This window comes from Leptonotus elevatus, chromosome 1 (assembly GCF_054856555.1).
Source record: "Leptonotus elevatus isolate MCC_2025b chromosome 1, RoL_Lele_1.0, whole genome shotgun sequence".
NCBI lineage: Eukaryota > Metazoa > Chordata > Actinopteri > Syngnathiformes > Syngnathidae > Leptonotus > Leptonotus elevatus.
This window is the reverse complement of record NC_141239.1, coordinates 3,898,780-3,924,616: the sequence shown is the minus strand read 5'-3', so window position 1 is coordinate 3,924,616 and position 25,837 is coordinate 3,898,780. Positions and strand designations below refer to the sequence as shown.

General features: G+C 41.2%; 3 protein-coding genes across 12 annotated transcripts in view; 2 read left to right on the top strand and 1 right to left on the bottom strand.

The window, feature by feature from the left end:
- LOC147180432 (WD repeat-containing protein 37-like) overlaps nucleotides 1–7,714 on the top strand; it is a 29,114-nt gene extending 21,400 nt beyond the window's left edge. For 4 of the 6 annotated variants that reach the window (XM_086072442.1, XM_086072432.1, XM_086072424.1 and 1 more), the window contains one exon: nucleotides 62–2,966. In XM_086072442.1, the coding sequence (XP_085928568.1) occupies nucleotides 62–193 (132 nt within the window). In that variant the 3' untranslated portion in view covers nucleotides 194–2,966. Of the gene's footprint in view, nucleotides 1–61; nucleotides 2,967–7,251 lie in introns of those variants that run through there. The other 2 variants (XR_015094477.1, XR_015094476.1) reach the window with 2 other exon arrangements.
- LOC147180431 (inactive double-stranded RNA-specific editase B2-like) lies at nucleotides 3,307–16,199 on the bottom strand. Its single transcript, XM_086072402.1, has 10 exons — nucleotides 16,042–16,199; nucleotides 11,854–12,318; nucleotides 10,431–10,783; nucleotides 9,588–9,690; nucleotides 9,343–9,514; nucleotides 7,977–8,140; nucleotides 7,231–7,405; nucleotides 6,703–6,884; nucleotides 5,462–5,643; nucleotides 3,307–3,835 (listed from the first exon to the last, which is right to left on the bottom strand). The coding sequence occupies exons 1-10, from the start codon at nucleotides 16,100–16,102 to the stop codon at nucleotides 3,656–3,658; spliced, it is 2,037 nt and encodes a 678-aa protein (XP_085928528.1). The 5' UTR covers nucleotides 16,103–16,199; the 3' UTR covers nucleotides 3,307–3,655.
- A 3,142-nt stretch (nucleotides 16,200–19,341) lies between these two features.
- LOC147180430 (solute carrier organic anion transporter family member 5A1-like) overlaps nucleotides 19,342–25,837 on the top strand; it is a 34,184-nt gene continuing 27,688 nt past the window's right edge. For 2 of the 5 annotated variants that reach the window (XM_086082953.1, XM_086082921.1), the window contains exons 1-2: nucleotides 19,830–19,882; nucleotides 22,551–22,752. The gene's annotated coding sequence lies outside the window, so the exon portion shown is untranslated. Of the gene's footprint in view, nucleotides 19,413–19,730; nucleotides 19,883–22,550; nucleotides 22,753–22,894; nucleotides 22,953–25,837 lie in introns of those variants that run through there. The other 3 variants (XM_086082938.1, XM_086082930.1, XM_086082945.1) reach the window with 3 other exon arrangements.

Sequence of the window (25,837 nt, the reverse complement as noted above, 5' to 3'; positions counted from 1 at the left end):
GTCCACTCGTACCCGCAGGCGCCAGCGAACATTGCACGTGTGTTGCGTGTATGTCTTCCAGGGCCACCGCCGCATGGTGTGTTGCTCAGCATGGTGCGAGGACAACGCCTCGTGCAACTTGTTCACGTGCGGCTTCGACCGGCAGGCCATCGGCTGGAACATCAACATCCCGGCCCTGCTCCTGGAGAAGTGACCCCGACCCCGACCCCAACCATGCCGCCAGACACCCTCGCGTGGCTTGTCTTGTCCACGCGTCACGTGAGTTTTCATGCGTCCGTCAAAAAGGGTCTGAAATGCAGCAGCTCGGCTGTACGAGTTGTGCGCATGTGTGTGTGTTCAAATGAGCTTTTTATCAAAACAATGTGCCATTGATGAAAAAACAAGCACAACACACACGTCAATGCACAAAAGTCTCAAAACGCCAGCATTGTACTTAACAACAATGACAATTATTATTTCCTAAATGTTGCTTTTTGTCCCCCATAATCTTATCAGATTCTTACAACTGAGTGTGAAACGGAGTACTTCCTCTTCCATTTGGCTTCTGGGTCCTTGAGACTTTTCAATGCGTTGGGTTATGATAGACACGCCCACCGAATTTCATGTTGATGGTAGGGATGTAACGATATCCAAACATCATGATGCAATATTATCACGTTAGAAGCTCATGATACGATAATTATCACGATATTGTGGGGGAGGTTGGTGATTTTTAACAATATTGTTGGGGAAAAAAAAGCACAATATTGTGCTTTTGTACATGGCAGTCTAATAAGACTTAATGTTGAGGCACTTGCCTGCTAATGCATGCACACGTCGAATTCCTCCACATGTTGACTCGGTTCGCAAGCATATTACGTTCCCCTTCATCTGACGATTAGTGTCGATTTTAAACATAGAAGTGCCAAAACATCCCTAATGAAAATTTAACTGCACTGAAAAACTAGCCACCAGAGGGTGCTAGAACTGCACAAACGGAAATCAACCTGCCTTTTTTAACAGATGTGCTACTTTTTGTGGCGATATTGTGGCAGTTTTAATATTGCGATATCACGATATTGCCGTTATCGTTACATCCCTAGTTGATGGGTGAAACCGGTGCGAGTGGTTAATTTTTTTCAGATTTGAATGGAGGTGTGACAGAGTGTGAGGTGGCTGCGTTAAACTTCTTGTTGAATTCTGGGCACAGGTTCCAGAGAATATTTTTGTTTGTCCGTTTATGATTGACATTGTCACCAAACTTCGTATCAATCGCTGAAACTGGCATCGGTGACTGGTAAAGCAAAATGGCCGCTTCAAACCATTTCGAGCATGGGTCCTTGAGACTTTTTGGTGCGTCCATTTATGATAGGCATGTCCACCCAATTTGGTGTTGATCGTTGAAATTGGTGTGATTATTATTTTTAATCTCTCTAGCCCCATTTACTTTGTTTGGGGGGTTGTTTGGGACCCTTAAATCCGAACATTTTCACCAGGATAAACACGCTTGCAAAAATGTCTCTTGGCCCTCACTTTCTTTCTTTTTTGTTCTGCAAAATATGAGCAAAAAAAGCTCAACTAAATTATACCAAATCTCCATACTATAAGTGACGATTGTAAATTGTGTCCAACTCCCTAATGTCGTGGCCGGAGACGTGCCCAAATAAGCTTTCATTTTGTTTTGTTTGTGGTTTTTTGCCCCAGGTGTCAAAAAGTCATTGTTGCACCATGTGTTTTACTTCTTTAGGAACTCGCGAGATACCAGACAGTGTTCTTCAGATTGTCAAGTTTGTGTTAGTAGCTATTGGGCCGCCCCCTACTGGTGTGGAGTGTCATGTGAAAATAGTCTGGTGCTGGAAAGACATTTTTAAAATAATTTATGTATGCGTGTGTGTGTGTGTTTTAAATAGGGCTGCGCAATATATCGAAAAAATATCGGTATCGTGATTTTGGCTCATGCAATATGCATATCGCAAATACATGCAATGGAATTTTATGCTTTCATCTGAATTTGACCAGTCAGATGTTAACTAAAATGTTAATAGTTGAACAATACCGAGAGGTAATTACAATTAACTAAGAATACATAGAGTTTGCTTATTTTGCCGCATGAAAAAAAATTCTTTCATTAGATAATAAAAATGTTATTTCTTTTACATGTTAAATATCGATATCGCTATATTCAGCTGCTGCTGTATATCGCATGTTTTTCTAATATCGTGCAGCCCTAGTTTTAAATATCACACACTTAATTGCTTTGTGTGGGGAAACGCCCTAACAACGAGAACAAAGTGTATACAAAGTGTAAAAAGTCTTCAATGTAACACATAGTGAGCACAACTTGTTGTTGTTTTTGGAGGACTTCAAGTGTCAAAATGAAATCAACCAATCAAATCTACCATTAGATAACTAATTAGCAACTGAAACGCTGTTATTAAATGTTTCATTAGAATACCAATTTGTTTGATGTAGAAAAAAAAATTATTTCAATGTTTAAAAAAATATATATTTCAAAATAAAATAAAATGGTGGAAAATGAAAATAATCAAATTCTGAAATGATTGTTTTAGTCCTCCATGTCTGTTTGTATATATAATTTTATTTTGTGTTTATCAGACACCTTCAAGTTACCCCAAATCGCTATTTGACATTTGATCAAAAATTTAAAACTTGTCACTTAATGACATTGCATTGCTCTGGTTTATTTATCGCTATGCTGTTATTCAATAGCCTTAATTTGTCATAAAACATTTTAAAAAGGAGACAACAAGCAGTCATCTGGTTTGATGTCAATATTGTCACGTTGCAGTTTGCATTCTTGCAGTCTTTCATTGAAAGAAAAACGAAAAACAAAAGCGCCACCACCCTGGTCATATGTGAACGTGAGCATAACATGTTCAAGCGATTAAATTGTTGCCGTTCAGTGTGCTTTTTGTTATCAATGTAACAATGTCACACGCTAATCAAAATAAAAGTAGTTGACTGACGCTTGCTCTTTTTTTCTATTCTCTTTCTTCCGTCTCCCCCTGCTGGACACTTACCAACACAACACACTTCATCTGTAATCATTTGTTGACGGTTAACAAAATCGTTTTGACATGTATATGGCATACATCATTTATCACCAATTTGACATCATTTGCGAACAAATTTAAGGTGAGAATTGAAGTGAATGTTGTAGTACATCCTTTCCTCCTCAAGATGTCGCCGTCGCTTTGTGACAAAACCATGCGTTTTAGTCACTAACGTAACAATTATATTAGACAAAAACACAGTCACATCAAAGTAAAAGGTTGGTAAAAAAAAAAATTTTTGAAAGAACAAAAGTTGTTTAAACTTTCTTTTAATCTACATCACATTTTCATGCTTCCAGGACGATGTTGGCAGCTTTTAGGTAAAACGACATGTAAATAAAATCATCAATTGATTCGCTAAGAAAACTGACAACTTTTCTGCATTGCAAATATCGGTCAAATTTGAGCTCAATGCGATTCAAAAGTCCTCTGAGGAAAAAAAACGAACTCTTTCATTTAAAAGTAAATTCTGTTAAAATTTCTAACATGTTTTTGGCATGTGGGAAGAGGAAAAAAAACGCAAACAACGCAATTCGAACCTCGAACTGCGAGTCAAACATGCTCATCACTTCTACTTATTTACATGATAACGACACGCATATTTACACTCTTGCGTCGTTCTCGTGGTCTTGGTCGCTTTGCGTAAGTTTTCTGCTCCACGCTCCGAGTCCCGCGTCACGCACCGCGTCACCAAAGTGCTGCACGGCCTTCTGATACGGGCCGGCCGCTCGCTTCCAAGCGCCGTGCGTCCTCAGCATGTCCTCTGACGTCCAATCGTTGAGCTGAGGGACGAAGCAGAAGGCAGTTCAGCACCTGCTTTTGAACTTGTGACCACTAGGGGGCTGTATAGATTTAAGGTGGCACGGGGACGGGTGGCAGGGCCTGGAGGCTGTCCTGCAATCCAGCATTAATATACATATAACTGTAAATAACTAAAATAATTCACAAGATATTCTAATAAAGCAATGTCTGTATGCTTTTCATTTTCATACCTTTTTATAGCATCACATTTAGTGTGTTTTCCTCGTGTCAACTTTGCGGCAATACTCGTGCGTGAATATTTTTGTATTTCTGTTATATGATGTCAATGATAATTGCTTAATTAGTTTTGAGAGAAAAAAATGCAAGTTCATTTTTGACGTAAGTGGTGAATGCTTTTTAGTTTTACATTGAATGTGTGGGATTAAATAAGTACTCTTCTTCCCACTCCTTTATTTACATTTAATATGTACGTTTCTTTACGTCTTTGTTATTGATGTCAATTGGGATATGTTGTCTGAAATAAACACAAGAAAAAGAAAAAAAGATTTATAGAGAATGGACGATATTATTTTAGGTTTAAAACTATGGGTGTCAAAATTTGTGCGTTCATTTCAAATTCCTTTAACATCACTAATTTTATCGCGCGTTTAATGACCGCCCCTTATTGGAAAACCTGTAATGGGGAAATTCCATTCGCAACGTAGCAGACACGTCCACGTCAAAATTGAGCAGTAATACATTTAATAATATTGCATACATTTGGGGAGACTGGGGTCAAGTTGTATTTTGCAATTTTTAAAAATGTTACTTCATGTTAAAGATTAGATAGCGGTGTTCGGTTTAGGTGAACGGTATGGGATTTTTTGTAATAGGTTTTTGGTGAGCTAACAAATGCACGCACGCACGCACGCACGCACGCACATACACATACACATACTCACCCACATACAAATACTCACCCACGTACAAAAAAAAAAAAAAATTATATATATATATATATAAAAAAAGCAATGATGATGACATTACCGAATGAACAATACTGAGCTCTTAAAAAAAAATAAAAAATTTGATAGCTTTTAATATGAAATGAAAAATGCACTGAGCTGTCACCACCGTCTTACAAATGCAATTATGCCATCTAGTGGCAGAAAAATGACCAACACAAAAGAATATCACACTCGTTTTTTACAGTACAGTACATCTTTTTAATTTTAAGTTACTGAATTTTATGAATTATTATGAAATTACTGTATCGATGACTGAAAGATGCAGCCATATCATTATAATTCTATTAGTTGAACATTTATTTCCACTTATGTTAACAAGAGTATGAAAACGTATAAAAAATATTTTACTGTACATCTTATTGTACATTTAGAACAGATATAAAATTTGCTATTAAGTGTGAGTTAGCTATTGAAGTCATGCGATTAAAATTTTTTAAATGCCTGACACACCTAAAATGAATGAATAAATAAATATATACATTTTTGTAAATACAGTGCACTATTTAGTTGACTCTAGGACTAAAACGATGGAACACTCCAAGTGTGTGCTTCATTTTGCACATAGAAACATTTTGTAAATCAGGGCCAAAGTTCTCAGGCGTGTTTTCAGTATGTCAGGTGGCCAACACTTCCACTTACCCGCCTGTGCAGTCGCTGCCAGCGGGCGAAAAAACAACGGCCGCTGAGTCTGGACGAGGTTCCGCAGCGGCTCCGCAACCCCGACGAGGCGCTGAGCTCCTCCGTGTCGCTGTCGCCCGAACTCCAGTTTACGCTGATGCGCGATGAATTCCCGCGTGCGCGCCGCTCGCCCCTTCGGAGACCTGCAGCAAACATTTACTTTACTACGCTCACCGGCTCGCGGTTTGACACATACATATTCACAGAGGGGGGTTTTTTTCTCAATATTTTGGGGATTTTTTTTCATTTTCATTTTTGGGGTGTCAGTTACACATGGAAGATTTTCACTATGAGCTGGGATTAGGGACGGGACCGGCCAGGCTCCACCGTACTTCAGAAACGCAGTTCGCAAACTGCAAAATTGGAATCGTTAAAGGGGAAGACTAACTCCAATTTATTTTTTTGACAATAATGTGTTCTATGCAGCCCCACTAGTCTTAATACGGTATTCTGGTTAATATTGCGTTAGTGGAATATGAGTTAAGCAGCATAATGCAGCTTTTTTTATCCATCTCAGGGGGCGGCCATTTTGCAACCTGCTGTTGACTAAAGATGACATCACAGTTGCTTAGGCAACAACCAATCACAGCTCAACTTTAGAAAACAGGTGAGCTGTGATTGGTTGTTGCCTGAGCAACTGAGATGTCATCTTCAGTTGACAGCAAGTGGCAAAATGGCCGCCCCCTGAGATGGATTAAAAACGGCTGGATTCTGGCAAATATTAATCAATGTCATGTTTAGACTAGTGAGGTCACAAGTAACATATTATTGTCAAGAAACTTTTAAGAAAATGTTTTTAAAGAAAGTCAATCTTCACTTTTCCATCTTATCCCTGATTGGCAAGACCCCAGCATATTTGAGCTCTCTGCTCACCATGCACACCACCACCCACACTCAATCCAAGCATTTTTATGAACCTGTTTGTTTCCCCAAAGTCTGCGCTATTTTTAGTTAATCTTCTTGTCAATTTTCTGCCCCAAACAAATTAAGATTAAAATTTGATAAATTGACCTAACTCCATGGAAGTTAGTCGGTTTGTGTTTTTGCGAATCAACGTTTGGTTTACAAACTTCAGGTCCTCGCGTGAAGTAGCAAATAATGGTACGATTAAAGCACTTTAATGCCTTTCTTAAGTGGGCAAGGAGAGACACAGTCCCTCTCAGCAATCGATTAGTTTCACTTCTCGAGGTCAACGTGCGTACACGCGAGCATCGGCAGTTGTCGTCGGTAGGGGGCGGCGTGGCGTTTATTGGGGGCGAGGCGGCGAGCCAGGACGCGGCGCAGGTGGCCCGTGTGGCTCAACGTTGCCACCGTCAGGCTCTGAAGGTAAACGGGTTCCACCAGGTGAGACAACAGCGCCCCCTGCAGGCCCACTGCGCACCACCTGTCACGCAAACACGCAAGAGTTTATGAGGACTAAAAATTCAAAATCCCAAAATAAGGCAACAAAATAATTTAAGTCTCAGACTACTAGTCCATGTCTTAAGACTAACTTTAAGACTCCAAGACTAATATTCAGTACATATAACACGAGTCTTAAGTCCACGTAGACCACACAGGGTAGTTAGAATTCAAGCCTAAGCCTCACTGTAATAGCAGTATGTCTAAGACTATCTTATGTCAATTTGAAGTGTCAGTCCAAGACAGCAGCGTCATCGCAGTCAGTCACTCATCAAATTCTACGTCTCGTCTCAGTCTACATTAAGACTCGTCTCATTGTGATTACTCACTTGGCCATTTTGTCAGTGCAGGACATGCTGACTTGAGGTTTACCCGGCGACAGGCACGCCCTCTTCTGATCGGGGTTATCGATTGGGGTCGTCTGCGCTTTGACGGGCAACGTTCCCTGGCCGCCGACCACCTTCGTCCTCAGGCCGCAGCGCAACATGTTCGTCTTCAGGGAGGCTAACGACACACGTACACAAGGTCACCTGTCCGGGATTTAGATGTCAAACCCTCTTAAACATGATGAGACTATCCTTGGAACGAGTCTTCTATTTCTCTTAAACAGGTCCTAGACTGCTCTTGAAGACATAATTCAACACTCAATTAAATGACTTTTCAATTTAGTTTTGGATTTCGATGTGCCCGATGTAGACGACTGTAAATCTCAGATTTACCCCGTGGCCTATTCTTGTTCTTTGATGTAGTTACAGTCATTTTAGGCTTACTTAATAAGACTACTTTTGAACCTGGACTACTGTAGTCATCCATCAATACTCTGAGATTTAGCTCCAACAATTTCAGATTTAGTTGCGACTACTCTAGTCCTAGACTAACGTGAGATTACTCGTGAGGCCTAGTCATTGATTTAGTCTCGGCCTTTTTTTACAGTAATCTTAGATTTACTACTCTTAGACTTCAACTGGTGTAGTCCTACACTTGTTGAGATTATTCTGAGACTTCATCTTGGACTTAATCCTGGATGTAGATTGAGTCTGAGTTAGACTTAGTTAGGCCTGACTAAGAGTCTCACGTGAGGCGTCGTTTTCGTATGGACAGTTGAGTCTGGCATCTCCACATGGCGACGAGGTGACAAACATGTGGAGTCCAACGTGGTCTCGCAGCCTGAAGACCCTTCGGCAACCAGTCGCTGGTTCAAAGATGGACACCGACCCAACGTCAGTCTCGTCTGGAGGACTTTAGGAAGGTTTTTGCTGTTACATATACTCTTGGATTTAGATCAGTTTTAGGACTACTTGGATTGTACTCTTGGATTTAGTCTTTGCTTTTTAGACTAATTTTTGTCCTACTTAGAATTAATCTTTTGGATTTAATATTGGTCTTTTACTCTTAGACTTAGCAATTTTAAGTAGTTATAAAACCAGTTTAAATACAAGACTATGAGACTTAGATAAACTAGTCTTGACTTGATAATACTGTAGTCATAATTTTGCCAGAGTATATTGAAATTTGGTCTTGGATTTAGTTGGAGTAGTCTTAGAATTAGTGACACAACTATTCTTGGACTTAGTTTGATGACACTTAGACATGGATTTAGAGTCTAGACCAGTCATATACCTACTTGTTTTTACTTGTGGGTTTATAATATTGTAGTCTTAGACTTGTCTTTGACTTGGTTGAACTACTCTAAAAACTCGTCCTAGACGTAGGCTGCTGCAGCCTAAGCGCACGTGCACTCGGCCTAAAAACTGGCGCATCTTTATTTTCATGCTGGGGCAAGTCTAGGTTACCGCGTGTGAGAATTCGGTGGGCCATGCTGCGTTCCGTCGAACCGAGGACATTTTACATGCCCCCGCACACCTTGGACTTAGGCTAGTCTTAGTCTAAATGGTACTTCATTTATGCGGCATTTTTCCACCCAACGAGGCCCACAAACTGTTTTAATATTTTTGTCTATTCATTCACCAGCTGGTGACGCAGCATCAATAATAGCCTGGGATTCAACCGACAACCTCAGGATTGCGAAACGACCACTCTACCAATGAGCCACGCCACCCCAACTGGGACTAATCATGGACTTCAACAACTTTTAATTAAACTTCTCTGATACTAGTCTTAGGGTACTCAGGGTAATTATACTTTTAGGCTAGTGATGGACTTAGACTAGTTTTAGTCAATTACATTTCTCTTAGACTAGTCTGTACTTAGACAGCTGCAGTCTGAGACATGTTTTGACTACTCATACACTTAGACTTATCAGGGACTTCTTCTAGACTAGTATGTAAATCAGAATAGAATAGAATGCCTTTATTGTCATTGTACAACAGGTATTCAGGAAATGTGTAACTTGTTAAACTAGTCTTAGACATGTTTTGACAAGTCTTGGGCTTAGACTACTGTAGTTGAGTAGTGAGTAACCTTGGGCTGAATCGTTTTACCGTATCAGGAGCATCTCCAGCTGAGCGTACAAGAAGCGCAACAGCGCCCTCCTGCACACAACCTCGGCATGACAGTCGTGCAGCGCACTCTCGTCGCGACACGTGGCATCCCCGTCCAAACACTTGGTCCCCGTTGCCATGGAAACCACCTCAGCTGAGCTCAGCTCAAATCCTGGAAGCAAATGAGTCCAATTCTTCATCTGAAGTAATGATAGCGACTTCTTGTCCTCGTTAACCGTGACAACCTATCGTCATGATGATGGCGGCCATGTTGTGTGTGGCGAGGCTTTGGTCCCTTAGCTGCCGGCATTTTTGGCTTGCTATCTGAAAGATGGATTCTGCGAAGAACTGCAAATGACAGCAAACAGGTCCACAGCAAATAATAATAAACAACAGATGTTTACTTGATTCCGGCAAATGCATAAACGAGTTCTTGTGGTGACGGTGAAACAATTATCTTTGGGATTATTATGTCGTCACGGTGTCTCGGTCGGCTGCCCATCCACCGCCGTTGCTAATCTTTGCCAATGATTAGCGCTATTGCTAATGTGCGCTAATGTGTCACGCCGCTTGACTGACAGCTCATGCTCTAAAATCACTTGGATGTTCCTCCGTCATTATGCCAATCATTAATTAATATGTGCGGGAAGGATGAAGGAAAGGACGGAGGGAGAAAAAGAAGAAGACTGCAACTGAAGGAACAAGGACGGAATGATAAAAAGAGAAGATATAGAGTGAAGGAACCAGGACAGAAGAACCGAAGGAAATACAGACGGAAGAAGTAAGGAAAGCTGGAGAGTAGAAGGCAGCAGTTGAAGGAAGGAGTAGGGAAGAGAGAAGGAAGGAAGGTAAACGGAGACAGGAAAGAGCAGGAAGGCAATAGGACAAAAGGAGGGAGGGGACAGAAGAAGGGATGAGGATGGAAGAACAAAAGAGAAAGAAAAGACGAGAGAAGAAGAAGGCATAATTAAGCCAGATCGAGTTGTCCGCGATCCTGGGATATTCACTTCACTTGAGGTCTAAACTGGGGGACGAGCTCCGATCTTCTCGTCCTTTGGAACCAATCAGACGACGGGTGTGACTCTCACCTGAGGTAGTTGCTGTTTGTCCCCGAGGAGGCCCATCAGCTCGCGGCCGACCCCGCAGAGCGAACGCAGAGCGCCGGCGGCCGCCCGGGCCTTGGCGGCTCTTTTGCTGCGACCGCAGCCTTCGGATATCCGCCCGTCCACCCGCACCGCCGCGATGAAGCGCCTCTCGGGCCGGCAAGGGAGTCGCTCAGTCAGGCAGAAGTAGCGCAGGCCGGGTCGCAGTTCATCGAGCAGCCCCGTCGGACCGAGGCACCCCAAGTGCCAGGAACTGACCACTCCTCGTGGCCTGGATTTAGTGTCGCTTTGTGGATAGTCCTCCTTCCTCTCCAAGTCCCAGGTCCAGTTTTCACCCTCTGCCCGAGGAACGACAACCAATCGGAGACATAAGAACCTGTGATTGACGGCGTTTCCATAGTAGCTCTTGCACGTTGTGCTGATCCACTTCCGGAACATTGAGTTCAATTCAGGCGCCAAATCATGACAGGAGTCTCAGGGTTCCTTTGCCAAACCACACGCCCTCCTTTTTAAACGACCTTAAGCTTAAATTAAATGACTACTACGTTCCCACCCTCACCTGTGGTCACCAGCTACGTATCGATATACCGAAACAACACGATCCCAGATGCAAGCTGCCGAAATGAGTTTCCTCCACCGAGCATCCGGACTCGCCCTTCGAGATCGATAGAAGCTCTGTCAACTGCCAGGGGCTCAGAGTCAAGCCGCTGCTCCTCTGCATCGAGAGGAGCCCGATGAGGTGGCTCGGGCATCTGATTACAATGCCTCCTGGGCGCCTCCCTGGTGAGGTCTTCCGGGGAACATCCCATTGGAAGGGCGCCCCATGGAAGACCCAGGACAAAATGGCTTCTCTGTTTAGGTTGCCACACCTTTTAACTGACCTCAGGTAAGCTGAATAAAATAGATGGACGGGTTGACATTTCAAGGAAAACGATTTTATGCTTTGTTAAAAGAACACTCTTATTACCACTAATTCATGCTAGCAATGTAGCAGCCATGGCTAGCGTTGGCTTGTTTACGGTGCCAGTCTCGTACAAATGAGAAAGGGGTTCTGGAATCTTAACAACCATGATAAATTGGAGACTCAAACTACTGAATGTGGTTGTTTATGTCCAGAGGTGGCAAATCCAGGTCCAGAAAGTAAAAACCTTGCCACAGTTTGGCTTTAGCTCCCTGATGCTAGCTAGCTAGCTCCCTATTAGGTAAACGAGCACCATGGGAGCTAGCTTGCTAACACCTGGGGTTAAAAGCCAAACTGTCGGGGTTTTTACTTTCTGGACCTGGATTTGCCACCTCTGTTTATGTCACACGTCTTCATGAATGATCTTTGTTTTGTTAGCATCTTGTGGCATCGATGTGCAGTGAAACAGACAGGTGTCAATGATTTGCGTGCGAGTACTTTAGCCACCTGTGCCGTCCGTGTAGAACATTTGCGACAGATCCAATCGGTCCGCCGTGAAATCGTCCGCGGCACTGCCGAAGTCCTCCGTTGCTGCGTCGGGGAACTGGACGAAGGACTTGAGAGCCAGCTCGGCTGCCCTCGCCTTGGCCCGTTTTTTGGTGGGTCCCCTGCCCTCGAAGCTGAGGCCGTTGACGTGCACGCCCACCGCAAACACGGGGGCGTGCGGGGGGCCCGTCTGCGACACGGCGTCGTAGCGCAAACCGGGTCGCAGCTCGTTGAGCCGTTCCAGCGCGTTGGTTTTCCGTGTGAGCGGCCGGGTTGACCTCATGCCCGTTTGGGGCCGCTTCGTCTCAGAGGCCGCGCGTCTTCGCCGGGGAGCCGTTGGGGCGCCTCTGCTTGGGGGCTGGCGATGTTTGCCGGCGAGGTGGTCCACCCGGTCATGAAACTTGTTTGCCGCCTCGCAACTGGGACCTGATGACACAGTCCTCACGTCATTATTAAAATGCTTTTCATCTGTTCCGGACCCCCAAAGTGCTACACCACGTTATATGTGTTTCATAATGCGAAGTAGCACTACATTGTAAATGAATTAGGGGTGTCAAATTTTGTGTGTAATATGACCACCCCTTACTTGGAAAGCCTGTACTGGGGGAATTCCAGTCGCAACGCCGCAGACATGTCCATGTCCAAATTTAGCAGTAATACATTTAATAATAATTCATATACTTGTGGAGACGGGGTCAAATTGTTAAAAATTTGCAACATTTCACAAGTTACTTCATGTTAAAGATTAAATAGCTCTTAATATGAAAAGAAAAATGCACTGAGCTTTCACCATCAAATGCAATTATGCCATCTAGTGGCAGAAAAATGACCTCAACAAATCAATATCACTCGTTTTTCACAGAAAAGGACATCTTTTGAATTTTAACTACATTTTATGAATTATTATAAAATTACTGTATCAATGACTAAAAGATGCAAAAAAATTATATTAGTTTAACATTTTTTTCCTACTTTTATGTCAACAAGATTATGAAAAATTATTGTACATTTAGAACAGATGTAAAATTTGTGATTAATTGTTAGCTATTAAAGTCATGCGATTAAAATGTTTCATTGCCTCACACCCCTAAAATGAATAAATAAATAAATAAAAACACACTTTGGAAGAAAAAAAAAAGGTTAAAGCTTAATCATTTTAACATAGGAAAGTTTTTAGGAAGAAAAGGAGAAAGTGAAGAAGAAAGCCAGCAAAGTAATTAGGACGGAAGAAAAAAGTAAGAAGACCGCAAGTGAAGGAAGGAAGCTGAACGATGGAAAATGGGACTAAAAATCCGAGCGTCCATTTGTGAAATGAGCAAACAGCAGAGGAGGAATTACTTAAGTGACATATGGTACCAAAACAAAACAAAAAAAAACTCAACTATAATCTCCCCTTTTGTGCTTCCATTTAATAACGTTTTATTCATATGAGCAAAGTTGATCAGCTGTCACAAAATAGAAGGCAAATGAGCTTTTCGTTATTACAGTTTCGCGTTTCAAGTCAAATCATGCAGGATGACGTTCTCGAACATTCCCGTTGGATGATGGACAATCAATTCCATTTGGTTTGATCATATGAAACTTGAAAGGAAGCAAGTGAAGGAAATGGAAGGGAAGGGAGAAGGAGAGAAGAACGTGGCAAGTGAAGGAAATAAGTAGAAGGAAGGAATGAACGAGGGAAGAAAAGAAGCAAGAGAAAAGAATGAAGGAAGGCCTGAACGAGGAGGGGGGGGGGGAAAGACAGCAGGTGAAGGAAATGCAAAAAAAAGTGAAGGAAGGAAGGAGGGAAAATGAAGAAAGAAATCACCAAGGAGGGAGAAAGAAATGAAGGAAATGCAAAAAAAGGGATGGAAAGAAATAAGAAATTAACGAGGGAAGAAGATAAGTGAAAGAAATAAGAAGAGAGTGAAAGAAGGAAGGACTGACCTCAAAGGCAAGAAGACTGAAAATGAAGGAAATAACAGGAGGGAAGGAAAGAAAGAAAGCATGAACAAGAAGGGAAGAAGCGAGTGATGGAGGGAAGAGTGGCAAGAATTTAGTCATTGAACAAAAGAGCGAGTGAAGGAAATAGGAGAAAAGGGAGTAGAAGAAGAGAGCAAAGGAAGGAAAGAAAGAGGAGAAAATAAAACAAGTGAAGGAAGGAAAGAAAAAGAAAGGAAGACAAACAAAATAATCGGCAGGAAGGAAGTCAGTCTTCAAAAATAAACTTTGTTGGTTAGCATAACAATTGTTGTTAGCATAACAATTTGTTGTTAGCGGTTGCATCTGTTGAAGTAAATCAAGCATTTGTGGAGCAAAAAAAAAAGTGTGTTGTGTGTTAATGAAAATGGAAGTTGGCTTAGTGGGGAAAAAAAACACTTTGAATAAAAACGTCGGACTTAAAAGCAAGAGAAAAAAAAAAAGGCCATCAGGCCGTAATCTGTCGCCTTTTGTCGGGATTAGCGAGCGCACAACAATGAGGCACGCTAATCCTGCCCTCACGCTAAACCGCCTGACCTGTTGATGATGGCGTAATTACGACAACCGCCGGCCATCTGCCTTCCGCGAACGGTTGCAAAACTTCAACAAACTGACAAACTCATCCGGACGCAGACCACAACAGACATGCCAACATGCTGTGGCGACCAGTCCAACATTTGTCGGTCTCGCTGTCAGTCCATAAAATTGTTTCTCTTTCATGGCGACCAGTTAGTTGTTTGGTTATATATGACCAGTCCATTTATATGTTACCTGACATTGACTTGTGACCAATCAATAGGTAGTTTATTTGTGCAATGTTTGTCAATATGTGCCTATATATCTGAAATTGACTGGTGACCAGTCCATAAATTGTCCTGACGTTTCTTCAAATTGGTGACCAATCAAGTGTTTGTCATATGGATCCTGACATTTACTGGAGACCAGTCAGTTTGGCTATCGACGACCAATCAATTGTCTGTATGTGCCCTGACACGGATTGGTGACCAATCGTTGGTCAATATGCGCCTTGATATTGCCTGGCGACCAGTCCATAAACTGTCTGGACATTTCCTCAAATTGACTGGTGACCAATCAAGTGTTTGTCATATGGGCTATGGGTCCTGGCATTTACTTGCGACCAGTCCATTGCCTGTCATTGTCCTGACATTGACTGGTGACCAATCAAGTGTTTGTCTAATGGGTCCTGACATTTACTGCCGTCCAATCTAACGTTTGGCTATCGATGACCAGCCCAGTATGTGCCCTGACACGGATTGGTGACCAATTGTTTGTCAATATGTGCCTTGATATTGCCTGGCGACCAGTCCATAAACTGTCTGGACATTTCCTCAAATTGACTGGTAACTAATCAAGTGTTTGTCCTATGGGTTATGCGTCCTGCCATTTACTGGCGACCAGTCCATTGCCTCTATGTCCTGACATTGACTGGCGACCAATCAATATGTTGTCTATATGTGCACTGACATCGTCTGGCAACCAGTCCAATGTTTGTCAATATGTGCTAGATATTAAAAGGTAACCAGTTCATAAATTGTCTAGACATTTCCTCAAATTGGTGACCAATCAGTTGTTTATGTGTCCTGACATTTTCTGCTGACCAGTCCATTTTTGTCTGTATGTGCCCTGACGATGTTTGGCGACCCGTCCATCATTTTCTGTACCTGGCGACCATTCCAATGTTTGTCAATATGCTGACCAGTCCAACTGAAGAGCATTTCAATCCAAGTAGTTTATCACCTCTGACTTGTAAACAGTATGAAGTTACTTGAAATGACTTTCAACCATGTGTTTTTCAAACATACAAGCAGCCTATATAATGGCGACCAGTCCGTTGTTTGTTCATATGGATAGATGTCCGATACCACTTTTCATACCTGTAGTACTTGTGATATATTAAATTTCATTGAGCAAAAAAATTATGAGGAAAGACCTTCCTTTCTGACGGTCACACATGATGAGTTTTTTTACATTTATTTATTTAGCCATAAGTATCGGTGGCTGGTATCGGCAGTCTCCATAAGTACCCGATACCTGAAAATACGGTTGGTATTGGCCCGATACCGATTTCCTTTTACAAAAGAGAGACATAAGTGCACTTAGGAGTAATAATTGGGGATTGGCGAGTCCTGATATCAGGTACAATGATCAATTATGAAATCAAGTACTCACCTGTGACTCTACTCCTCCTCTTCCTCCTCATCTTCCTCCTCACGTCTTCACACGTGTCCATGTGAATGTGAATCAAAATCGATAATACGCACTTCTTGATCTCGTTGCACGTTTGTGTGGCGCGCTTGCGGGAGTGAGAGGAAGCAGATGTGCAGCCACACGCGCGCGCTCGCGCACACACACACAGGCCACGCCCCCTCGATTGACAGGGGGGCAAGTTTGACGCACGTGCGGAGGGGAAATGGTTGAGGAACTACGGAAGAGAAGAGAATGGAAAAAAAAGTTTGGCAGGGATTCTCATTTTATAGTCAGAATTCTGACTTTGCTGCTCGGTTGTCGGGTCAATGCGTACATTTAAAAAGTAGTCCTTTGCAATCACAATAATATTACAGGAGAAACCTGTTGAATGGTAACTCATGAATTCATTTCATTTATGTGCAATCCTGGGGGGGGGGGGGGGGGCGCACTTGACTTGAGATGAAATAAATAAAAAACATTATTCAAACGGTTATAGCGGGACCGCTCAAAAAAGGAAATGGCAGCAGATCTACGCGCGGTCTGATAACAATCTCACCACGAATATTGAATTCCATGCGCAATAATGAGGCACCTTCATCAATAGGGTTGTTGTCAAAAGTACGGGACTTTACGCTATGGACTATAGGCGTGTTTATGCAAAAACTAGCCGCAGCGGACTTTATGAATGTCGTGCGTGGCTAAAAGGAGGCGGGGACAGAGACAACCTCGGTTCATTGGGAAAAACCTGCAACCGACCAGGTTTGGTTCATGCAACATGTTACCATAACGGTAACTGACCGGGAGCTTAAATAACTTATTTTTATCAAACAGGCTCGAGTTACCTCTTTTTCTCAGCTTTCAGTTCTCTGAAACGGAAAAGGCAGAGTTTCCCACAGCGCACTGATTGGTTGACACGAGGAAGGGCAGGATTAACACTTAAGGAAAAACAGATCATGACAGAAACTTAAAGAAAGATGACAAAATCAACAAAGAACCTAAATTAAACCTGAACCATGACAAAAGTCAAATAAAAAAAGTCACCAAAACATAACCCGAAACATGACAGAATAAAGTCTGAATTATGAAATTAAAGTCAGAATTATGAAATTAAAGTCAGAATTCTGCCAAACGTTTTTTTTTCTCTCTTTTCGTCCTCTTCCGTAATGAACAAAACCTGAATATGAACAATTTATTACTTGAAGATTTGGTGACATTTCAACATCACATTTGCATTTTTCTTAATATATGGAAGTATGAATATCAATATCTTCCTCCCCGCACACAAATCAATAAATGCGCTTCATTTTTGTATGTTTTGTTTCAATCCAAATCACACACACACACAAAACTTTTGGGATTGCTTTTAATTTTCAATTACAAGTTGTCATACGTTGAAATATTTTTTCCTTGTTCATTTTGTTTTTTTAACTCACATTTTTAGTCGTAACATCTTCGTCATTATCGTCATCATCATCTTTGACGTCATCGCGATTGTCTTCATCATCGACATCATCTTCATCGTTGCCTTCACCGTCAGCATCTTCATCGTCTCCTTCGTCTTATCATTGCCATCATCGTCTTCAGTGATATCATTGAGATTGACTTCATCGTCGACATCACCATCGTGACCACCATCTTCATCGCCGTCTTCGTCATCATCACTTCATCATCAGCATCACTTTTTGTCTTCATTTTCATCTTCATCATCAACACCATTGTCGTCGTCATCTTCGTCGTTGACTTCATCGTTATCGTCATTACGATCTTCATTGTCATCGTCGTCTTCGTCATCATCATCATCATCACCATGATTGGCTTTCATCCTCTTCATCATCATCATCCTCTTCATCTTATCTGCTTTGTTTGTTTTCCGCTGGTTGCTTCCATACAGCTCGAGAGGATGACTGACAGGATGGCGTGTGTTGCCAGGACACTTCATTAGGTACGCGTGTGTGTGTGTGTGTGTGTGTGCATGCGCGCGCATGAGGCCTATTATACTTTGTGAAGACGTGAAAAGCAAAGCTGATGGAAACTAAAGATTAAAATTAATAACAAATCATCAAACGTGAGTCGACGACGTGACCGCGCTCGCTTTTGTCTCTGAACATTTTTATTTGTCTAACGATTACAATCTTAATTGATCACTCTAACTTATCAGACTTAATATGATAATTAGCAACTTATTATTTTCCTTATAGATCCTCCTTCATTGTATTTTAACACTGTTAAATTAAATATCAACAAAAATGTGATTCTGTTGGGCCTGCTGAGGCAAAAGTGCACCATTTTGTTTCTTGGCACGCACATTCAACAAATAGATGCAAATTCACTTTGTAAATACCAACATGATCTTTTTGACTGGTGGTGTTTACCTTTCAAAACCAGAATATTTTGAAAAGCCATGAATAACTCCAATATGGTCTCTTTCAGGATTTAAACCCCCGAATAAGACCTCTTTTTAAACGTGAATCACGATCAGGGCACCACCGCCTTTAAACAGAACTTTGGTTTGTGTTTTGCATGCGTAAGAATTCTTGAGCTTTTGAATACAGGAACTACTTGCGTGGCGGCCATCTTACGTTGCCACTCACTAAGCGAGCCTAACTTGAATACATTGATTTCTTCTCAGCAATTTCACATTATTTTCTGTCTCTACCAAGGTTATTTTAGTTAACAAAAACTAACGAAAAAACTAATATTCCAAAAACAATTTTGTTAACTAAATAAAATAGAAATGCTTTTTTTTAAACGAAAACTAATTGGAACTACATTTTATGTTTACAAAACTAACTAAAACTCTCTACAATAATAGTGAAAATGTCCTTTGATTTAGTCTTTGGTAATTCATTTATTACATGAACCTGTGGGGATGATTTGAAATGTGATTTTAAGTAGATTTATTTCGATATTAACGGATTTTTTTTTTTATTAAGCAGTTATACACAAACAAATAAGGGACACATGTATCATCAAATGACAAATTACTTGACAAAGATCGAGCAAAAGCATTCTAACAGTATAATTGAAAATAAAAAATTAAAAATAATAATAAATAAACAACATGAATCAAATCTTTCTAATAAAGAAACCAAATGAGGGGCTTTATATTAACGGAACGGACTATATGCACAAATCACTTCCGCATTGGACGAACGAGTGCATTCAAGCTTCCGGTGGGGGGAGACTTCAGCGGAGCGCACTGTTGACGTGATGTAAAACTCTTAAGCCTAAATCTTTAACCTACCGAAAAAGAACAGGAGTCGCTCCTTGCTTCAACACAATGTCTATCAGAATTTTAAAACTACTAATTAGATCACCCAGAACCGTCACTTGAACGGCTTGAGCGCTGCATGGTAATGACGTCATTGCTTAAAATTATTATTACACGTAAATACAAACCGTTTGAGTAGCTACTAAAGCTATTTTGTTGATTACATTTTTTAATGTAAATTATGTTTTGTAGCTCCTCTCCCGGGACTACTGGAGTCCACACAGAATGGCAGCATATTACTAATATACACACAGGCACATGATAATAATAATAAAAAAAAAGAACAGAACCACCCTGAAAACGAATTAAAACTAACCAAAAAAATATTAAACGGAAATAAAAAAATAACTAAAAGGAAAATTCCAAAACTATAATAGCCTAGCCCTGGTCTCTACGGGGAAAACAATGCTTCAGTGTGTATACATACACTTGTATGTATGTATATATATAAGTCTGTGCATCTGCACCGGAAATACACACGCAGGTGGTAAACAAGCATGGCGACGCAGCAATGAACCACACTTTTGGGGTGAGCAGGAAACCGATTACTTTGTGAGTGGATATAATGTCATTTATTGACCATAGAAAGTTAAAAGTGGAAATGTCATTTATTTGCATAATGACGTCCGTGCGGCATGGATAAATAATATCATTTGTCTATAAAATTGCCGTAAATACGCTTTTTGCAGAGGAGATTATTCTCCTTGTAATGGATGTGCAATTACACTTTATTTTAGTGCGGGAAAAAACAAACAAGCACACAAACATGTTTCCTGGAGTCAAAGCATGGCACCTTGGCATTTATTTGGGAAGGACTACCTTAACCCAAATATTGACAGCATGTAAATGCAATGTCTTTTTTTTTGCCTCTGAACTCCAATTTAATTGCAAAAATATGTGTAATTCCGTTTACAGCCATTGTCATATTTCATATTTAATGTATGTGCCGCTACTGTACTGTGATGTTTACAATTCTTTCCTACTATACTGTAAATATACAACAGAAACATTTGTTGCTGATTTAACTGAAATGCCTCAAAATTTACTCACACTAATGAAGTGAATTTATTCTTAGCCTCATTATATTGTGTTTAATTCATGTTTTTGTGCTTATTGTAGATTACACGCACATGTTAAATTGTCCACAAGAGGTCAGGATTTAGCAAATATTTCTCCTCAAATAGTTTAAATGGCTACTGCACATACCATAAACATAAAGTGCATTGGGACCCCCCCCCCCCAAAATAAAATAAAAACAAATTGTGAATAATGTTCTTTAAAATTTTCATTTTTACACATTTACAAAACAAACATCTAATTTATTTAATAACAACAACAAAAATACTGTAATGTGATTTTTTTTTTTTTTGTGGATGGAAAGAATGGGCTCTCCTCAATTTAACACCACTCCTTTGTCTCCTGCCTTTCATGAATGGACAAACAGATGAACCCGGGTGTGTCTGGCCATTGCCGTCACGGTTACTGAGGTCAGGCACACCTGGATTCATTAGTTTGTCCACTCATGAAAGACAGAAAATGAAGGAGTGGTATTGCGTTCAGGAAGTTGTGTTTGTGCAAAGAGCCCATTGCAGTACTTTCAGTTTTTCCTCTGTGACCTCCAAAGAGTGATACAATATTTATCTTTAGTATCAGATTTTCCAATTGTACAGATGGAACTGTATTTAATATTCAAAACGATTGGAAAATATTGACAAAATATTCAAAATGGTTACACATTTTAAATAATATTGCAGTCAAAACTGTGCTGAAAAATATTAAGAATATTATTCCGCCGAGGTTGCCCTTTGTCACCGATTCTGTTCATAACTTTTATGGACAGAATTTCTAGGCGCAGCCGAAGCGTTGAGGGGGTCCGGTTTGGTGGCCTCAGCATTGCATCTCTGCTTTTTGCAGATGATGTGGTGCTGTTGGCTTCTTCAAGCCGTGATCTTTAACTCTCACTGGAGCGGTTCGCAGCCGAGTGTGAAGCGGTTGGGATGAAGATCAGCACCTCCATATCCGAGACCATGGTCCTCAGTCGGAAAAGGGTGGAAAATATATTGGAGTCTTTTTCACGAATGAGGGCAGGTTGGGATCGACAGGCGGATCGGTGCAGCGTCTGCAGTGATGCGGAATCTGCATCGGTCCGTTGTGGTGAAGAAGGAGCAGAGTCAAAAGGCAAAGTTCTCGATTTACCACTCGATCTACGTTCCTACCCTCACCTATGGTCACGAGCTGAAAGAACAAAGATCCCGGGTACAAGCGGCCGAAATGAGTTTTTTTCGGCAGGGTGTCCGGGCTCTCCCTTAGAGATAGGGTGAGAAACCCGGTCATCCGGGAGGGACTCAGTGTCGAGCCGCTACTCTTCCGCATTGAGAGGAACCGGTTGAGGTGGCTCGGGCATCTGGTCTCCTGGATGCCTCCTGGACGCCTCCCTGGAGAGGTGTTCCGGGCATGTCCCACCGGCGGGAGGCCCCGGGGACGACCCAGGACACGCTGGAGGGACTATGTCTCTCGGCTGGCCTGGGAACGCCTTGGTATCCCGCCGGTGGAGCTGGTTGAAGTGGCTGGGGAGAGGGAAGTCTGGGCTTCCCTGCTAAAGCTGCTGCCCTCGCAACTTGACCCCGGATAAGCGGTAGATGACGGATACAAAATATTAGTTAAAATTATATTTTTGAAGAAAAAAACAAAACAATATTTTGAGTATTTTAAATTAGATTTTAACCTTTTAAAACATATTTACAAAATAATATATTAATAATATTATTGAACGTGTACATTATTTTTTATCAGATTAAATATTTCAAGCAGTTCTTTGAATATTTGTTTTCACAAATATTTGAAGCAAAACAAATATTTTCCAAATAGCAACATCTGACAAAAACAAAATAAGAATGCTCATGTCGTGGATGATATTGTTTGGAAGAAAGTCTGGCTCCTGCTTAATCTTTGATTTGATAACAAATAATTGATTCAAGAAGTTTAATTTAAAATAATTAATCGATAAAGATTTTGTTTTAGTTTGGTTTTGTTGAAAGAAATAAACGGGGGGGAAAGCAAAATGTTTTGGATTAATTTATTTATCATTTTGCCGAAATTTCATTCATGCATAAATGTAATTTTTATGGCAATGAATCCATCATTTGTGGCTTTCATTAACGAACTAACCCTTTATTTTCCTTACACGTTTGTATGTATGCGTTGTTGTTTTTCGTTCCAGGAGAAAAAGCTTTTACTGTGAATGCCGTCACATGCTATTTCCGGTGTGTTTCCGCCTCGCGATGAGATGTAGTTGGCTTCCATCAGCTCCATCACACAAAAAAGCGGAGCCAGCTTTTCTTGTCGTCAGTCGCCAGCCCCCACGCGAGGAGCTCGGACATGGCCTCTTGAGGATTTGTCGTCTGTTCACGTCCAAGCGTCAAGTGAGTGGCGCCCGTTCTTGTCGAAATGTTCTTTGAAATGTGTCGAAATGAGCATCACTGCGGCGCTTTGCTCGTGCGGCTAACTGCAGGCTAGCTGTGTCATCCTGGGAATACTTTTCACAATAAAACCTCGACGCAGTGTCGCGTTGGTGGGACTCGCCTCAATAACGAGAAAGGACAATGATACTAAAGGCACGTTGGTGGGTTTTATTGTGAGCGTTGCGGCGTTCGTGTAACTTGAAACCTGGGACTCGTTGAATTTTGCTCGTCAGTCGACCTCGCAGCTCAGACAGATGCTGCGCCTGCTTTCCCTCGCGTGATGCTTTGGGATATTTGAAGCAAACAGTTGATCGCCAATCTCGTTTTTTTTTACCACGGCCGAATTCACGAGTAGACGACTAGCAGTGAACACGGTGTGGCAAAAGTGCTCAAATGTCACGTTTTCCGCGGTTCCCAAGAGGCAAATGTTCGAAATGCGATCAATTGTCAACGGAGTTCGTCGACGACCTAGACGAACTTTTTCAATCGTACAATGAATGGAACGACCGCTAATGTTCTCATTGGATTTAAAAATGGGCCAAACCACCAGTGTGGGGTTAATAACAGTCAGCTTTATATATATATATGTATATATAAAAATATACTGCTATTTTATTTTTACGCGTCCGTGTCCTTTTGCGCTTAATTCCGATGTGTGTGTGTGTGTGTGGAGGGGGGGGAGCACTGCGGTGTTTGTCGTCAGTCAAAGCAGCATCCGCAGCTCCGACTTCGCCCCCCAACCCCCCCCCCCACCCCCGATGATGCTCATCATCTTTTTGCTGCTGTCTTTATTTTGTTCGACAACAAATGTGCCGGTGATGCAAAGCAGCGATGATGCGGGAGATATGGATGGATGCCCTTGACAGAGGAAAAGACAAGGGCGAGCCCATCGAGTGGGAACAACAAACCAGGCAGGGTGGAGGGCAGGCAAGGCAAGGCAGATTCTCCACAAGGAGAGGCCAGGGTGGTCCAAGTGTTTTCCTCCGAGGGCAGCATCCAGACGCGAGAAAGCTAGATACCCGGGCTACTTTGACATTTGTCCCCCCCCCCCAACCCCGTTTTTGTTGATTTATTTTTTTTAAATTTTTTTTCACTCACTCACACAAACACGCACATATTACAAACATGGTCTCCCAGACGGTGAAGCGATCCCGCCCCCAACCGGCATCGTAGGCAAGTGGCGGTGCCGCTCCGCCACCTGGAGCCCCCGCTTTGACATTCTTCTTCTTCTCCAGACCAAACACACTCAAAGGAACCCATCAAGTTATCATACGGCGTTTTTTTTTTTTTTGAGATACGGACTCTCGTTCGACCGATTTTTATTGCCGGCAAGAACGTGAGATTCGAGACGCTTCACAATAAGCAGCAGCTGGGCATATAAAATGAGTAAACAATCGTTCAAAATGGAGCCTTCGGGCTGTTTTTGCCGCTCCCAGCTGAAGTTCACAATTAAATCAGCATAAGAAAAAAAGAATTTCACGTTGTGTATTTAAAACAAGTAAATGTCCCTGCTAGCTTAATGCTAACACATAATGGAATACACCATTGATGGACTAGCATCAATTTCAATAAAAACATTTTTTTAATTTCATTCTTTAAATGAAAGGGGAAAGAAAGAAGAAAAACTTATCTCCCCATAATCAACACAGAAAAAAAAAAAGGTAAACACAAAATATGACAGCAAACAGTCAAGACGCTTTCTGAGTAACAATTAAACAAAATAATTCAATAGAATGACCTTGTGCTAGTAATATTTTTTTAAGAAAATTGTGCTTTTATAACATCGATAACACTTGAAGCAATCTTCTATAAAAAAAACAAAAAAATATTGCAGCTTATTGGGTGTGTATGACTATTATAGGGATGGGTGTCGATTCCAATTTTCTCAATCGTTTCGATATTGATTCACAAAAGTTCCGTTCGATTCGATTTTTCCCGATTCAGTTCGATTTACTTCAGTTCAATTTGATATCAATTAATTATGGAACATCAATTCTTCTGAAATGTCAAGGACATGATAAAAACTCCACAAATATTGAATTTAATAATAAAGTAATTTTCGCAGAGGCAGTAACTGGTCAAATCAACAATAACAAAAAACATCAGCAAGGATGAGATGAAAATATTTTCATAATTCTAATTTAATAACTATAAATATAAACTAAAAATGTTCTGAATTGTCTTAAAGTGCGTGTCTTCCATGAATGTAAGAAAATACTTTGAAATTCATGTGAACAGTACAGAACACAAACATTTTCTTAATATATGGGATAAAAAGATATTTAAATAATCGATTCGTGGTTTTATTAATTGATATTGGGCTTGAAAAGGAAAATCAGTTCAATATTGATTATTTGATTATTTTTTTCAACCCAGCCCTACTATGTTATACTGCCCCCTGTGGGCATCAATTAAATCACGATGCACAAACTGTTAAATGTATTTTATTTTATTTTTTTACATTTTTAAAATGATGCTATTACTATGTTTTTAAAAGTAAGATATTATAGAGTGCTAGTTTTCCTTACAAAAAAACTTTAAAAGTGCCTCGTCCCAGCTTTCTGTTCAAGGTGATAATGCAGGCAGGTCATTTTGAGGTGGCCAATAGGTCATACTTTTCTGGCACCCGTTTTTTTTGCACTGGCCTCAGTATTTAAATTTTATTTATTTTGTCAGGCCATGTGAAACGAGGAGATAAGTCAGGGAGCAGATAAGCAGATGAAGTCTCACGCGCTTTTCTTCCTCAACTCCTCAGAAAAAGTTGTAAACTCGTAGCCTCCAAAAAATACCGCAACTGAAAATGTATTCGTTGAACTCATCGGGTACAACACTGACTGTCGGTTGATTACCGTGAAATCCTGCCGCGTGTTTGTCACAACACTGTCAACGCGACTCGACATATTACGATATCGCCGTATGCATCCGTTTACAGCATTTGGGCTCATTTGTCATATGAAGCCGATGTGTGAGGCGGGACCGGAAAAAGGTGCCAACACCACAACAGCGACAATCATGTTGACAACAGTGACCAAGGGAGACGATCTTA